At 41.6% G+C, this 16,430-nt stretch overlaps 1 protein-coding gene across 4 annotated transcripts in view; it reads left to right on the top strand.

Moving 5' to 3' along the window:
* Positions 1-16,430, top strand: part of CCDC88C (coiled-coil domain containing 88C) — a 91,816-nt gene that overhangs the window by 6,924 nt on the left and 68,462 nt on the right. For all 4 annotated transcript variants that reach the window (XM_080596251.1, XM_080596252.1, XM_080596250.1 and 1 more), the window contains exon 3: positions 1,620-1,728. In XM_080596251.1, coding sequence (XP_080452377.1) covers positions 1,620-1,728 — 109 coding nt within the window. The remainder of the gene's footprint in view (positions 1-1,619; positions 1,729-16,430) is intronic.

Below are 16,430 nucleotides of genomic sequence, written 5' to 3'. Positions count from 1 at the left end.
CTTCCTTCAGGATCAAATTCTGTCAACATGTGCTCAGAGAGCACTTGGAGACACGGTAATCTCCAAGCCATTTACGCTTTCCTTGCTGCGTCGCCGAAGACCAGTATGGTCAAGCAATGGATGCGTATGGCTTCCACGCTTGTATCTGAGCATCAGTGAAATGGAATTGTTCACACTTCTGGTGTGTGAAAAGCAGAAACTGTCTGGAAATCCTTAATGCGGATTTTACTCCAAAAGCTTGCGAGGGTTGCCTCTTTGTTCTCTTTTTCATACTTGGTTGCAATGCCAGTCAGTACCCCAAATGCTTTCCTGGCGTAAGGGCTGTGGAGAGCCCTGCCAGTTTACATCAGTGAACTGTTTGAACCCTGGTACGTCAACTCTGTCTCTGATTTTATCTGCTGCAAAGACAGTCTTCTTTCTGTCTCTGGAATCTCCCTCTCTATATTTATACATAAAGCACTGCTTTCACTAGAGGAGTGCTTTGGGGTGATTGTGCGTTTGAAAAAAATGTAAAAGCTCTTTGACATGCTTATGCAGACTTTGAAAGATAAATTTTTAAAATAAATATTGGATCAATTCCTCTCTTATTTCCTTGTCAGTGCTAGAGTTCAGTATTTGGCCCTGGAAGAGCTGTGAATGGCTTAATTAACAGCCAAAGCAGGGCTCTGGGAGGCAGGTGTTTGGATTGCGTAGGAGTTTGCTGATAAGAGCCTTTATTATGGGTAAACGCTTGGCTTTGATCTGTGGTATTGGCAGATAAAGACTTTCAGGTTTTCTTGCCAACGTGTTAGGGTGTGCACAGAGAATCTGACATACGTATATTAATCATTTGCAGCTTTTTGCCTTTTTTAACGTCAGAAGTAAAATTGCTTTGGGTACAATTTTGAGTTACTTTGATTAAAATCTGACAAAAGCTTTAGATTTCTTTCCCTAATCTTCCCACAACGTTTTTCCCCTTGTCCTAGAATTACGTGCCTATTTGAGTCAATATTTATTTGAAATATAGAGACTTGAAGCCTAGAAAAAGACGACTTGAAGACTAGAATTGGAACTGTTATTTATCGCACACTGGATATATGAGAGAGAATCTAACAAGATGATGTGGATATAGTAAAAGTGCAGTGCTCCTTTTTCCCTTCAGTTCCTTAGCGTGTATGATATACCTGGGTTTTGCAGTTTGCACTGTGATCATTGATCAGGGTTAACACCCTCATCTAGTCTTAAAACCCTAAAGACAAGGTTTAATAGTCTTCTCTAGGCTTCCCTTTATTTGAATAAGATAAAATCTTTGTTCACAAAGGCTGTTTTAGTCTAGTTTGCACAAACTAAATATGCTCCATGCTTCATGGAAATGTAAGGAAGGAAGGAAGCTGCCCTGAATTTCAGTGTGGGTTAACTTAAAGTAGGTGCCATGCAGGAAGACTTCCCAGTTACACATAGGTCCAAAGGTAATGAGCTTACTGTATCATGAATTAATGTATACATATCACGCATAGTTATGTCAGTTCATTTAATGAACAAGTATTTTAAGGGTCTTCCTAATGGTGCATTAAGGAGATGTTAAGTTTTAGAACCAAGGAAATGAATAATAATTGATTTTCTTTTTCTTCTGTTCCTAGAGATCCTCGGCCAACCAACCAACGTGTTAACAAGCACGTGAATAATGATATCTATCTTCGGGTTCAAAACCTGACCATTTTAGTCAGAAACATTAAGACTTACTATCAGGTAAGATTTCTGCTCTTTGCTCCTTGATCTGTGGTGATTGTTTTATTGTTTCAGCTAATGCAGGAGCTGGTGGCTTGAAAAGAAACTTGCCACAGGAAACAGAGGAAATCGTGTTAGTGTAAAAGTACTTTCAGCCATGCTTTCCTTATCAAATAACACTGAGCCTACCTTCTGTATCCCCAAGGCCAGAGGCTGTGCTTCTGCCCCCACTCTCTTCTTTCTTTTTCTTTTCAATAGAAGGTGTGCTTAAAGGCTGTGATACCTCTTGGTGATACATGTAGTAGAAAGACTCTTGGGGAGGTGGGGGAGAGCTTTACTGAAATTGGAATAGTGCTTTTGGGCATAAAATGTGTATAAAACAAGTATCTTTCTCTTAACAGGGTTGCTACCAAAATTCATTATGCAGAAATATCTTCAATGCTACATTTATGTACAAACGTAAATTTATATATTATTAACTAGGAAAACTGAATTTGATCTTATCTTCAAGACAGACTTCATGCACTGTTTTTTTTTCCCTTTTCCTCCTTTTTAAGTGTTAAGCTAGTTGTAAGTTCTGGCCACCTTCTGCTTGGTCAGAACTAAATGTAGTAACGACTGTAAAGTCTCACAAATAGTGCAGTTCTTAGGTGATATCCTTGACCTGACCGTCAGTGTTCCTCTACTGTAACAGTGTTCCCCTAAAGCCAGGGTGGTAACAGCTGAGCAGTTTTGTGGACTGAGATACGTGTTGGGTTCTGCTGGAAAGCCATAGGAGTGCATTCAGTTGCTCTAAATAGCAATTCAGCATGCACACTGTTGTGTATATTTTGGCTCCTTGCTGAGAGAAGTAACTGTTCTGCTGTTGCCTTTTATACAAGTTTTGCCAAATTTGAATGTTGCATGGTATAAACCAGACTGAAAAAAACAAGGATTGTTGAAATATTCCTGTAAATGTCTCAGTGGACGTTTTGTCCTATAATGGACAAAACTAAACTGAGTGTGCTAATCCTGGACACCTCACTTTTCTGTACATACAGAGGAGAGATTGTGTACTGTCTGTCTTCAAAATACAGAAAAGATGTAATGCTTAACCGCAGTAGTGTCTTTTGATGCCACTGTCTTCCAGAGCCCCACCTACTGCTTTCCCATGTTATTGCCACTTTGCTTCTGGATTTGTTGCAGGAAGCCTAATGGAGAGAGAGGGACTTGTGAAAAAGTCACATGGATGACTCTTCCACGCAAGTTCTAGGTGCATGAGGAAAATGGAGGGTGTAGCTTAGGTTTGAGATGTGGGAGGACACTGTGTATTTTTGAAGACATCTGACCTTTGTCTCGGTTGTTGAGAACGGGAGAAGCTGATACAATGTGATGTCATTCCTAAGGCTTGTGATTTCTAATGGGAAATTCCATTTGGTCATAATTAGAAGCTGAAGCTAATTTTTTCAGTTTCTCGGTTACCTACCAAACAGTGTCGGTGTATACAGAGTCTACAATGAAAAAGGACTAAATGTAAGGACAGTGGACGTGACTAGGTTCTCTCCTTCCTTCCCCATCCACTCAATTTACTTTCTGAGAGTTTGGTTCTTCGGGTCTTGAAACTGTAAAGCTTTTTATTCATGTAAGTTCTTTGTTTTGATAATCTGACCTCTTTTAATAGTATATGAAGAGAGAACAGATTCAGGAAAAAAGAAAAGTGGTTCACAATTGTGTGATATTTTCTTTGGTGTCTCATTGACCTAGCTGTTGGGCTGTGTAATCATAATCCTATAAAGCTAGGAACGGCTGAAATAGGTTAAGATGTAGAGTTTTCGATTGAAAACAGTAGTTGAGGCTTTGAGGAGGCAAGGAGCGGTATACCTGTTGTAGCCCAGAAATCAAGTACTATCAATCTTGCTGCCTGAAGACTACGTATACTGTATGTGAACAGAGCAGTCATGAGAACTGATCATTTGCATTTGCTCCTGAGAATGTGTGATTACAGCAGAGCTTCAAATAAAGCTAGTCTTTTGGTGATGATAACACTATATAAGAAACTTATTTGTCCTTGTCACAGTCACATGTTCAGGGTAAATCCAAGATTTCAATGCCAATCTGAGGTTCCCTTTCTTCTGATGCTGTGCAGCCTTCAACTCTCGGTAGTTTGGGAGGAGTTAGGGCTGTCTATGCTGTAACTGAGCTCTCTGTGATTGATGTAGAGTATAACATCACGTATGTACTAGTGTTAGATATTTAGAGGGCTTCTATTGTTTTAGGATTTGAGATAAGTAGTTTCGATTAGTGTTTTTTCAATATGCAACTTTTTTTTAATATAGATGGCTTGGAATATCTAAGTATTGTTAGGCCTTTTCCAAGTGTTAGATTTTTTTTTTTTAAACGGGTTGAAGTGTGCATTGTTTGCAGTAATATTGACATGTTAGACAAGGTTAAAGTAAAATTCACACGTTGTGAATTTTTGTTGCAGACTAGAAGTGGGAGGGAGAAGTTCCTGACAAACAATAGGAACATGAATTTGCTGCTTCCTCAAGGGAAACGAGCTCTAAAAATACAGTGTTGGCCTTGACACTTTACATTCCCTTTCGCTTAACGGACCCGAGTCAAGTTTATGGCTTAGTTACTGAATTTGGTAGGCTGGGTCACCTAGAACGAGAAAATGTCTCTTCATGCTGTATAGAGGGACACTGGTAGGTACAAAATATTGGTCTCTGTATGCTAGGCAGGAACAATCAGAGATGGCATTAATTCATGGTACTGGAATCCATATATCTGAGGAAGGTAACGTCAGTGGCTACTAAAGTAAATCTGATATTCAGAAGCTAAGTGACACTCCAGATCATAACTGCGATGAAGAAGCCTTTTTCCAGTTCAAATAACCTCTCGTTTTCAGAAGCTCGGTAGCTGAATTCGTTCATCAACGACTTCTTAGAATTATCTTGTCAGTTTTCACATACACAAAACCTGATTGTTAATGGCTGTGAAGATAAATGTTAAGACTCTTAAAATGGGGGGACAGAATTGGTTGCTACAGTTTATTTAAAATATATATATATATGTATGTATATAAATAAATAAAATATATATATTTATAGCCAGGTATGTAAGAATGGTTACTCTTGGTAACAGGCAATAACATCTCTGTGTTTCTTGCTGTTTGAGTGCTTGCACTTTGCAGGTTTGTTACTGGCCTGAGAGCCTTCTCTTTGGAAACGAGGCAAATTACTCATTTTGCTGTGGGATTTCTTGAGCGTTCAAAGGAATCTGTCATTAACTGTGTTTAATAACTGCTAAAACACTGGGCTGCTGGAGAAATGGCAGGCCATAAAACTTCTGGAGTCAGTGCCATACCTTAGCAAAGGGCTGAGCAAGGCAGAATGTGTCTGCTGCTCACAGTATGAGGTTTATGTGTCTCATCTTGTTCAGACTGAATTGAGGCCCTCTAAGCCAAAATTCAGAACGGTTTTGTGTGGAATGGCGTTGTAGAGTGAGAAACATCCCGCCTGTGACTGCAGTGAAGCTGTTGGTTTAAAGGGTCACCAGAGAGCTGAGTGTACTGGAGAAGGGACATTTGCCCGCTTTTCACTGGGATGGATGTTGTGTGTCTTCAACAAAGGGTGAAACCTACCCTGTAATACTGCAGCTAACCCGTGTAGATGGAGCTGACTGCCCTGCTGCCTTGTGCTGGTAATGCATTTGGGAACAGTAGTCTCGTATGCTGACACTGGCATGCCCGGTGTGACGGAGGTGAAGTTACCTTGCTATTCCTGAGCACTGTCTTCACCTTGAAATGTTTCTGTCCTGAGCTTCCCTAAGGAGCCACTGCTCCAATTAAATTGGCTTGAAAACAGTTCAGGTGCAAGTATCACAAAACCTACCAATGTTTGGCCTCGCTGAAATAAACGTGCTTGACCCAGGTTCACAGTGAGTTGTGTCCTTAATTGCCCCGATACCTTCTGTTTCTTTTCTGAAGGCTGATTAATCCTAGCTGTGGCAACTGACTTCATCATGGTGTGCAACTGTCTGCTGCTTCTGGCAGTTTGTTAGCAATGCTTAAAACCAAAATAAATAAAACCCATAAACTGCAACGACCTGTGCAAGAGTTATTGTTGCTGGTTCTGTCCCTTCCAACAAGGAAAGGAGAAAGCTAGAAAATTTGGAGTGTTAGCCCATCTCTGTGCCATGCTGCAGAGATGCTGGTACTCAAACTGTCTGTATGCGAGGAGCTGCCTCCATCTCCACAGTGCTTGGAGAACATGCTCACACTCGGTTCTGGAAAAAGCTTAAGGCAGGCTGGCAGGGGAAGCTTGAAGTGGCTTTGTGCTTCCTCTGCTCGTGTGTCAGTGCTTGGATTCAAGAGTTTTATTTCAAGCAACTAAAAATCACTTTGATACCAGTTTGCTTAAAAAAGAAAAGAAAGCTAAATTAACAGAAGGATTGATGTCAGATAGTTTCTTAGCCTTCAAAAATGCCAGTAATCACTCCAACTGTATATACTGTACTCTCAAGCAAAAATTCCTGCAATTTACACAAAAACTTGAAGCTAGTGGAGAGGAGGGAGAAAAAAGAATGTTATCATCCTTTGGCTCAGTCCATTCATAGGTATTATGACCGCAGACAGAGCATGTGGAGAAGAAATGCTGTAGGAAGAAATGCTGCAGTGTGGTCATGGCAGTGTGTGTTGCCTGTAGTTCCTGTAGTTATGGCCACTGAATACTTAGCAGATTGATTCATGTTTCTAAATAGGTTGGAAATATCTCTTTATTAAAAAAAAAAAGCCTATTTATAAGAGTTCTGAAATGAGGTATGACTGAGGCCTGTGCCTTGATGGGAGCTTCAGTAAGAAACTCCTATCCCTCAGCTTTTTTTTTTTTAAAGTGAGGATAAGGGGGAGTAAAGATGGAGACATTCACTGAATTTTTAGACTTGCTGTCACCTCAAATCCTACCCTCCCCACCTAAACTCACTTTGCTGGGTGCAGAGAGAATGGTGAGCAAGGATGCCTTACTTTCTAAGGCATGTCTCTCAGGCCTGAGTTCTGCTTTTACTTGTCTGCTCCATATTGCTATAAAACAAGTACAAGCAGCAGGGTTTTTATCAGGTAAGTAACATCATGCAGGTGAATTAAAAGGAGTTAGCTGCCTGGAAGTTTGGCTGTCGCTGTGGGCTCTTTGGTACTGGGACCATAGTAGTGCTGTGATGGTAACCTCCATCGCAGGGGGAGTTTTGTCTTCAGGCTGGGTCAAAAGCTGTTCTCCCTGTGGGTCAGCTGAGGTCTTGCAATGCCAGTAGCTTCCAGATCAATAAACAACTGCTGCTTCTGTAGCTGAAGCACTGAGTCAGGTTGAGAGCTCTTGGTTAGGCTGCAGAGAGGAGTTCAAGCTTTGAGCTCCAGATTTGGGCACAAGTTTTGAACTGGCAACTGTATTCAAGCTATAAATAAAGTTCTGGAAGTAGCAATGTCCTTTTCTGTGAGCTGAAATCTTTCCCTACTAGGCAGGCTAATTCTAGTGGCCTAGGAATCCAGTCTTTAGCAAAGCAAACACCAAAACGCTAGAAATACACATAAATGCACATTTTCTGAAATAGAAAAACATCCCTCTCTCTGAGGGGGAGGATTCATGCCCACAGTGGCCTACTGAATTAGATGACAAAACTGAACTTGTATTTTTGCTAATCTTACCCATTTGGCGTGTTAAATACAATATGCCTGGGTGACTGCTTTTCTTTGATTTCTGTTCCCTAGAAATCTTAATTTAGCAACTTGGCAGTGTGTGTGGGGGGGAGCCTTTCATCATCTTGAGCTTGAAATTCCAAGATTATTAACCCAGAATGTCAAGAGCGAGACATGAAAAGCTTCAACAGATAAGCTCTTTCTAATTCAAATACTTTGCTGATCTCATGCACTCTTAAGTGTATGTTCTCTCCCTTTTCTGTCTAGCCGTGTGGGCTGTATGCATGTAGTCTGAATCGTGTCTGTGTTGGGAGCTGCGTTGGTGCACCTACCAAAGGTAGCATACAGGTTTCTGTGGCCTTATGTTGGCAGCTGCACGTAGAAACAATGATGAGGAGCCACGGAGGTGTGTTTTTTTATAAGTGTACAGTAAATAAGTTAGGATAACAAATAAGTCAGTACTAAGACACTGTGTCAGAGATGCTCGGTGTTTCACTAAGGGTGTAGGCTGAGACTTGGGAGACGCTGCCCCTGTCACTGACGTGACCTGGAGTGTGGTGTTATCAGCACCATGTTTGTTTCTGCTCCTATTTTTCATTAAATTTTGCTAGTCAGTTTGAACGTGCCACAGGCGCAGACTCTTTGTGTGTGTATTTAAGCAGTGCTTAGCTCAAAGAGGCCTTCTTGGTTCTGCAGTAACAAATACTTTTGGCTGGGTTTTCTGTTCTGCAGTAGCGTGATCGTAAAACATGAAGGTTGTATACAAGACTGGTGCTGTGAAGACAGGCAGTTATTACAGTGGTGGGTGCCGGGCACGTGAATTACTACTAGCCGTGGGGTGGGTGTTCTGGGAGATGCCGAACTGGTGATGTGGCCTCTATGCTTTGGGCCTTTGCCTGAAAGCAGCAGCACTGCTCTTCTGCAGGTGGAACTCAGGACCAATAACCAGACTGTAACCTTTTTACGTAGGTCCTGTTGTCAAACACTTCAGAGAGAAGGAGAAGAACTGGGGAAGAGAACCATTTCTTCCCCGGAGTTGAAACAAGTTTCTGCACAAGTCAGTTTGAAAGGTTCCCAGCGTGGAGAGAGCTGCCATCTCAGGTGGTTAGTGGTAGGCTGCTGGGCGCCTTGTTGGGATGACTGGCTGTGATTCTGGGATGCATTTCAGCTGATATATTAAATTATGTTGGAAAGTTTAATGGAGGACTGAGCTTAAAAAGGCACATTTTTTCCCCCTGAGGCTCTGTGTACATTTTAATACTGAATGAAACAGTGACCTCAAACAGATGGAAGAGAATAGGTTGGCTTTTAAACTACTTTATTGCCTGTAATTTCCTGGAGCTACGATATGGGAAAGGGCAGAATGGGCTGGCACGTGACTGTGCAGTCCTGTCATTGTTTTGCTTGATAAGCTAGAAGGGTGGGAGCTCGTAGTGCAGACAAATGAAGAAACCGAGTCAAGAGGAGAGAAGAGCAGTGTCCTGAAGTAGAAATACCTTTATTTGTGTGGTGGTCGGAACGGCAGGGCAGCGTTCACAGATAGGGTTCAGAGCATTGCCAAAGGCTGGTTGTCAAAGATGTGACTTGAAAGCATCATCTGTTAGCGCAGGCTGGCTGGGGAAGGGAAGGTGTCAACTACTGGCACTACCTGCCTCTTGGCCTGGTCCCCAGTTTTTTTAATGCATTTTGCTGGCTTACAAGAACAGTTAAGGTGACCCTATCATATGCAGGACTGACCGCTGTAGAAGTATAAGTACAATGGCAGAATCAAATGGAGGCAATCTGTAGAAGTTTCACAGTATGGGATAGCTCCATACAGCAGTATTTACTTTACGTCTGCCCAAACTTAAAGCCAGTGTCCCATTTTGTGTCAGCTGAAATTTTGCTGATGAGAGAACTGAGTTTTTTTATAAAGGCTGACAATTTCAGGTATGTTGGAAACTGGGCTGCATGCCATTTGATAATAGGTTTGAGATTTATTTTTGCTAAAAGATTGTAATAAAAATTAAATAGTGCATTATTGGTTTTGTTTCTGTAATGGATTCGGTGTCATTTAGACCTTTAAAAAAAAATATTGAAAGGGACAAGAAGATAAATTCCACAAAAATGTAAAGTATGATTGCAAAACAAATCCCCCACAGTTGCATGGCAGTTCCTTAAACAAGGGATTTCTGCTTTTTAATGGCAGGTAGCAAATGAAGGTGATTTATTTTCTTATATTATTTGCACATTCTGTCTGTTAAAACATTCTTTAATCCAGGGTGGCTTTCACTGAGATTGTCACATGCCGTGCTGTGGCACACTGGCTTGAGTCCTCAGTCTTGCTCTTACACAGCTCTGCGTCTGGGATAAGGTTTGGTGTCAAGGCTTGTTCCTGTCAGCTCCAGAGACATCTCTGACCCTGTTGAGCAAAGGTGTCATTGCTCTGCATCTTGCTCAGCAGGCCTGGGCTTTCTGTTCTAATTGCATGTAAATAGCTTTTGTTAGAAAGGTTTGTAACAAATTCACCTTTCCACACACTGCTTTTTTTAACGTTCTTTTCATAGCTGTAAACAACACTTTTCTACACTTTGATCTGAGGCGGTTGCTTGTGCTGTCTTTAAAATCAGCAGGGATCATCATTTTGAAGGAGCAATCATCAGTTTCAGAAATTAATGGGAGATCTCAGCATTTTGTTCAAGTGCAGAGCTGTATTTCCTTCTGAAAACCAAGCCTGGGTTGCTTGGTAAAGGTCTGCTAGAGCTTTGTGTTGACCCTCAGGACTTCCAGCAAATGTGAGTGCTGTAGGGCAGAGAAAACACGTGGAGGCTGCAGAGTTGGCTGCCTTGGCCAGGAATGGCTGCATCTGGCCTGCAGAGCTCGTTCTTGGGTCTGAGGCAGGAGCAGAACTGGCTGCGGGAGGAGGTTTTAGCCTGCTTGTCACCGTGCTGAAGACAAACCACAGGAAAGGGTGTATTTCTTACTTTACACAGGGTACAGGCTTTACAACAGCATAAAATAGGGATGACATCTGCTTGTGAACACACTGAAATTGCAGTGCTGTCACTCACTGTTGCGTGCATCTTCCACTTGCAAATTGTTTGTTTTCTTATAAGGAGGGATTTAAAAAACCAAACAGCTCCTCTATAAAGAGTAGATAAAGCAGATTTTTGTGATTGTGCTCTGTACTCATTTTCACAGCTATTTGGGTGAGCAATTTGAACATAAACCACGTGAGAGTTGCTGCCTCTCCTGTTTCACGTTATGATTGAGAGAGAGCTGAAGGGGAGTTAAGCTCTTAAATTCTTCTGGGTCCTCATATGGCCACTAAAAGTGCCTAAATAAAAACCTGCTCAGCAGACTGAAATGGTCCCTGTGGAGCTGTCACTGTCTGTTCTCTTTCATAATTAGCTTTATTAAAAGTCTCTAGATGTTTATTTAATTTGTTTTGTTTTTTTAGACTCCGAATGACATCGCTAGAGCCTGTTAGGTGATCAAGATAAGTGACAGGCATCTGCTCCTTTGGGGGGCAGTGGGAAAGACATGCAGTCTTTGTACAAAGGAAAATCTGGTATGAATCCCATTTAAGTATCTTGGGGCATTTAGTATTTTAAAAACTTTTAAACAACATCAGGTTATGGTTTTCCTCTAGAAAAACATCACCTTTAATTACTGACATTAAAGAACTAACTTCAAGAAGGTCTAATTTATTTGCTGTAAAGCTTAGAAGCAAAAGAAGAAAAGTAAGTTCTCTGTGGCACCTTAAATAGTTTTGTTTTTTAATGGTGAAGCGATATGTACTATATCCACTGGAAATGTATCTGTTAGGGTGTCCGACATCAATTTCGTATGCAGAAAGCCCGGTTTGTTTGGTGTGCAGTGTGTTAGAAGAAAAGGGGAGGGTCGTACTGAGGTTAATGCCTGGTTTATTTTGGAGCAGCTGTGTTACAGTAAAACTAAGTGGCTGGAGTCCCAGGGGAGGCATAAGCATTTACCACTAGAAACTGGAAGGAGGTGAATTTCTCTTCAAATTTTTATATTAAATGCAGAGTTAAAGAATCATTTCTCAGGTTACAGATTGCAAAGAAACAGGATCAGTCCTGAGAAGTTATCTTAAAAGTAAAGTACACTTTACTTGTTTTTTAATAAGACTTCTAATTTGACTAGTGACCTTGAGTGTCTCTATACCGTAGCCACAATTCAAAGCAGAACTACAATTTAACTGCAAGGAGTTGCCTTTTAATGTAATATGTTTCTTTTTTACTTCTTGGATTTTGATCCTTCAAAAAGGGGGAAAAACAATCACCCTTTATATTGTTTTTTAATATGAAAAAGCTGCGTCAGTATCTCTTTTTGTCTTTGTTTCCAAGATTTGTGGCAAATACTTATCTGAACAGCACATGGATGTGTCTTTATAGTTGTACAAGCAGAAGGTACCAGTTGGTAGTGGAGGACTACAAAAGCTGCCATTATTAGAAGCCTTGCTTACACTTCAGTGCTCTGACGCTTAATCTGGTTCCCAGATTCCAGTCATGCAGAAGAAACAAAACCAGAGTGCTCCATTTTAATCTCAAGCTTGGGTGAGCTGCCCTGTGTTTCCTCCAGTATGCATTTCCTTTGTAGCCTGAGCCAAGATCTTGATTTGGAAAGGTGATTTTGATCTCCCTTTTTCACTTAGTCCCTTCTCTTTATAAATTACTGGGTCTGCATGCTTGCAATTGAAGGATTCAAATTTCAGATATTTTGTTACTGCTTGAAGTCTCCTCTCAATAAGATTCAACATCAGTTTGGCCTCTCCTTTTTTAAACCTTCTCAGTTAACTTGCAACTGCACTTGCTTTTTATGGCGTAGGACCCGATTATAAGCAGTACTGACTTGATGCAATTAGAGATGCCGAGCACCTCGTAGATCTTCAGGCGGTTTTGCTTTGATGCCCTTGGACGTTGTGAAACCAAAGCTGGCTGCCAGATCGTGGTTTGTTTTGGCTCTTCTCCTTGACAGCATGCTGCAGCCTCTACCAACGTCAAGGTGCCTAGTGCAATTTACCAGTACTTGGAGACTGCGGTGTTTACAGCAACCATCGGACACCCACAGAAGGTCCCATCCTGACATCCTCTCCCAGCCTTGAGCTGCCAAGAGAGGTGCGTCCAGCTCAGAGCTGGGCTGGGCTGGCTCAGTAAAAGGCAGCAGGTTTTGTAGCAGTCCCAGCAGTACTCTGCTGCCCATGTATAAAGGACAAATTGCTTGAAGTTGGTTTGATTTGCTTATAAACAAGTAGAAATGCATTTGTAACCAATGACTTCATCTCTTTTGATGCTCAAATCTGTAACCCTTAGCATCCAATTCATTAAAATAAAACCAAGTTGATCTTATTGATACTCACAGAAGTCTCTGCAATCAGGCTGCTTTAATCTTAATTCCTCAAAGGCCTCTGTAATCCAAGAAAGTTAATAGGGAAGAATAATTTAGTTGACTAAATGCTATGGGACGATGCTTAAAATACAAACAGGTTCCTGATTCCTTCTGCTTTTTGTAACAGATGAGCATACAAGTCCCAGTTTACAATTTGAGTATAAGCTGGGATTTTGGCTGCTCCACCAACTGTATTTAATATACGGAGCTCTGAAGGAGGGGACAAGCAGCTCCATTAAATGCAGCACAGTCACTTAAATAAGCTTTTTATAAAGCAGTTTGTAATGTACCGCTGCAGTACCATGAAAACATAGGCCATAGCTTGCCAGTTGGGTACGTTGTACTTTCATGTAGGTGAATGTGCCGTTCTAGAGCAGTTGTCTGACTGGTGTGCTGATGGACGTCATCAGGTTAGCCCTAGATTTAAGCCATTACAGCCACTTTTTGGAGTCGCACTTCTGGCAGTTTGTGGTTTTGTGTGGTGTAGCTGGTGGAGAGGTGCAAGTAATGTGTGTAAGCCAAGAAAAGGCAGGGAAACACTCAGTCCTTGTCATTTTCATCCCAATATTAAGTCATATTTAAAAACTAGAACAAAAGAAAAAGCAAACTGTTATTGAAGATTTGCACTGAATTCTGCTTTTTCGAGCTGTCTCATTGTACTCTTTTCTATAAGTAATAGTAAATGCACCGTGTGGGTATATGCTATGGCCTCACGGTTGCTCCCCTGCCATTCTTCTCTGTCGGCTGGTGCCAGTGATGGGGAGCGGTTGACAGCCTCAATATTATTTCTCTGGGCTGTGCACAACCATTGTTTTTCTTCACTGGGATGTTAAGGAATGGTTCCTAGCCTATACAGTACCAACAGATTGTATACAACCAACTGTACAGGCGTGGACACTCTCACCACGGATGACTGTTGTACTGTCCAGTTATCCTGAGAGCTATTGGGAAGTGCACCTGGGTCTAAAGGGAAGTGCTAAAACTGCAGGAAAAAAATCCTGTGAATATTTCATACCTATCAGCTCAGTTGTGAGGAGATGTTTGAAGTGTTCAGTGCAAGAGTTGTCTAATGTTTGAAATAGAAGTTTATGATTCTACAACAACAAAAAACTGCTACGAATAAGTAGCATGGATTTTTTTAAACCCCTTTTCAAGTGCTGTTCTGTTGTCTTATTCCACTTTTAACTAGGACAGTGATTATTTTTCTTATTTTTACCTTGTTCCCCACCCCCATCCTCCTTTCCCACCCTCCAAGTAAGATGTTTAATTTGGTCTGAAAAGTTTTGTTTGCTGCACTTCTAAGAAAAGCAAAAGAAGTAAGTTCCTGGTTTTACAAAGCAAGAAAGTGACATCAAAGTACCTTACTGTGTCTTATGTGAAATATGCTCAAAATAGCAAATAATGAAGTGGAACCACTGTCAGAAGAGGCTGGGAGCACCCTGCCCCCAGAATACTCACACTCTGTATATTGATGCATTTACGTGGGAGAAGTGGAGAATCTATGGCAGGATCTCTTCTTTGCTGGGTGCATGACCAACATCGGTCTAACAACTTTGAAATTCCTGCTTTATTGGCAGTGACTTTGTCCAACTTGCCTAAAGCACGTCCCAGTGAACTGAAGTGTGCAGCTTGCTTCCCAAATTTCAGAAATTTGCAGCATAAGCCTTCAGTCTGATGATGCCTGTAAGAACTGGTTCTCTCCATCTGTCGAGTATGCTGCTACTCTGGTGGGTATCTGGTGTTTCCAATCAGGGTATGTGACATAAGGCAACAGAAAATTGGACTTCAGGAACAGTGACCCCCTCATCAGAGGCAGTGTACTTGGTCTGAACATGTTCCTGCAGGAAGGTTTCCACCCTCGCTGCCTAAAGAGACCAGTGTTTGCTTGCTTTGCTGGTGTCCTGCTGCTTTGCAATATAAAAGGAATCTCCCATTGAATTGTCTTCCTCTTCCACTTAATGGCTTGAATTTCTGCAGTGAATTGGGCTGTCCAGACAGATGTTCTGGTACCCCCCCCCCCCCACCCCACCCCCCCCCCCAAAAAAAAAAAAGTTTGGCTATTTGGAAGTGCAGGGTGCAGTCATAGTCAGCTGCTTCAACAAGACAGCTCCTCCCCACATACACAAGTATAGTAAGCTTCATAGTTTATTTTAGTAGGTACTATGGGTATCTAGCTGGCTAGCATAAGACCTGCCATTTGATTATTCTGTGTATATGCAAAGTAGGCAAAAGCCATGCTGAAATTACAGTGATGCTCTTTTTGCTCGGTGCTCTGAAAAGTACTAAAAGGGTATTCTGTTCCTCCTGCTTCTCTTAAAGGATGTTGAAGATTTTTGTACTTTGCAAATATTAAGGCCTCAGGGAACTTGCATGTTAATAAAAAGGTAGAATTTAGCTCTTAAATGTTAACTGAGATCCACTCGCTAAACTTAAACAATTGTGAGGATGGAGAGAAGGGGAAGTTTTTGTGGTGGTTTGAGCACTCCCAGTTTGTTTAACCATCATCCACTCTGTGTGATACCGACCCTTTTGGAGTTCCTCCTCTTTGGCATCCACTGCTGCTGTATCAAAGAAAAATTATGAATTGAGCAAACTGGTTTCCTGGCACTTAGGAAGCCTAAGACGTTTGTGGTTAGCAGAACAACTAGGCTGACTAATGGCATACACACGCAGCAGCATAAAATCGTCTCTGTTTGCAGAGATGAGCCTCTTTTTTTGTTTTTAATGTATCATCTAAATAATGATTAAACAGAGAAAAATACCATTTCTGGAAAAATCCCTGCCCTTCTAAGGGATGAAACAGGAGAGGGAAGAGTTTAACTAGTGCCTCTCACCTTTTAATGAGAAGTCATTAATTTTCCTTTGAGATTCAGAGCAAGTCTGTTCCAGTTCTCATCCCAAGACATATGCTGTATGCCCTCAAGGGTGAAAGCAGTTAAGAGTTACAAGGAGTATTATGCAGAGTAGAAATAAGCAACCTGCCGAAGTAATAACCTCCTAAGTCTTTGCATGAATCAGGGCTTTAAAGTGGTGACTGAAATACGAGGAATATGTCATCTTTGAGATTAACAAGACGGCTGCACTTGGGAGAGGAGGAATACGTTTATTTTCATGTTCTGCAACACTGACCTTCACGCAAGAAGATTCAGACATGAGTAACCACTTAAACTGCTGTCTCAGTTTGTGGGATAATACGGCTCTTCTGCTGAGGCAGACCAAGGCACAGGTTTAGCTGAGCAGACTTTATTATGCTGCAGCTATGATGATGTGAAGTCTGATTTCCTGACTGCATTAACTGCCTGAGATTTTTCTGAGACCTCTTCCGTTGCAGTACAGTCCATTAACCAGTCCTGCTGTTAACCTTGCTTTCGAAAAATCTGAGATGACTGTTCTCTATACCCTTTTCTCTAGCTTCATCTCAGTTGGACAAGTAACCCTGGTGAAATGGTTTGTAGGATGTTTTAACGTCCTGTGGTACAGGAGCACCTCCTGCTATGGAGCAGTGGCTAGTCCTTGGCTACTGGATTTCCTGTGGGCTGAATCAGGAGGAGCTTGGGAACACTGTGATTCACTTTGAAGAACTGCCGTGATTCCATGTTTCATGCCTATCTGGACTTGAGAATTCAAAGTCTACTTCATTAGCCACCTGACTGCCTTCTTCCTC

This window comes from Anser brachyrhynchus (genome assembly GCF_964034855.1).
Source record: "Anser brachyrhynchus genome assembly, chromosome: 5".
NCBI lineage: Eukaryota > Metazoa > Chordata > Aves > Anseriformes > Anatidae > Anser > Anser brachyrhynchus.
This window is presented reverse-complemented; position numbering and strand designations above follow the sequence as displayed.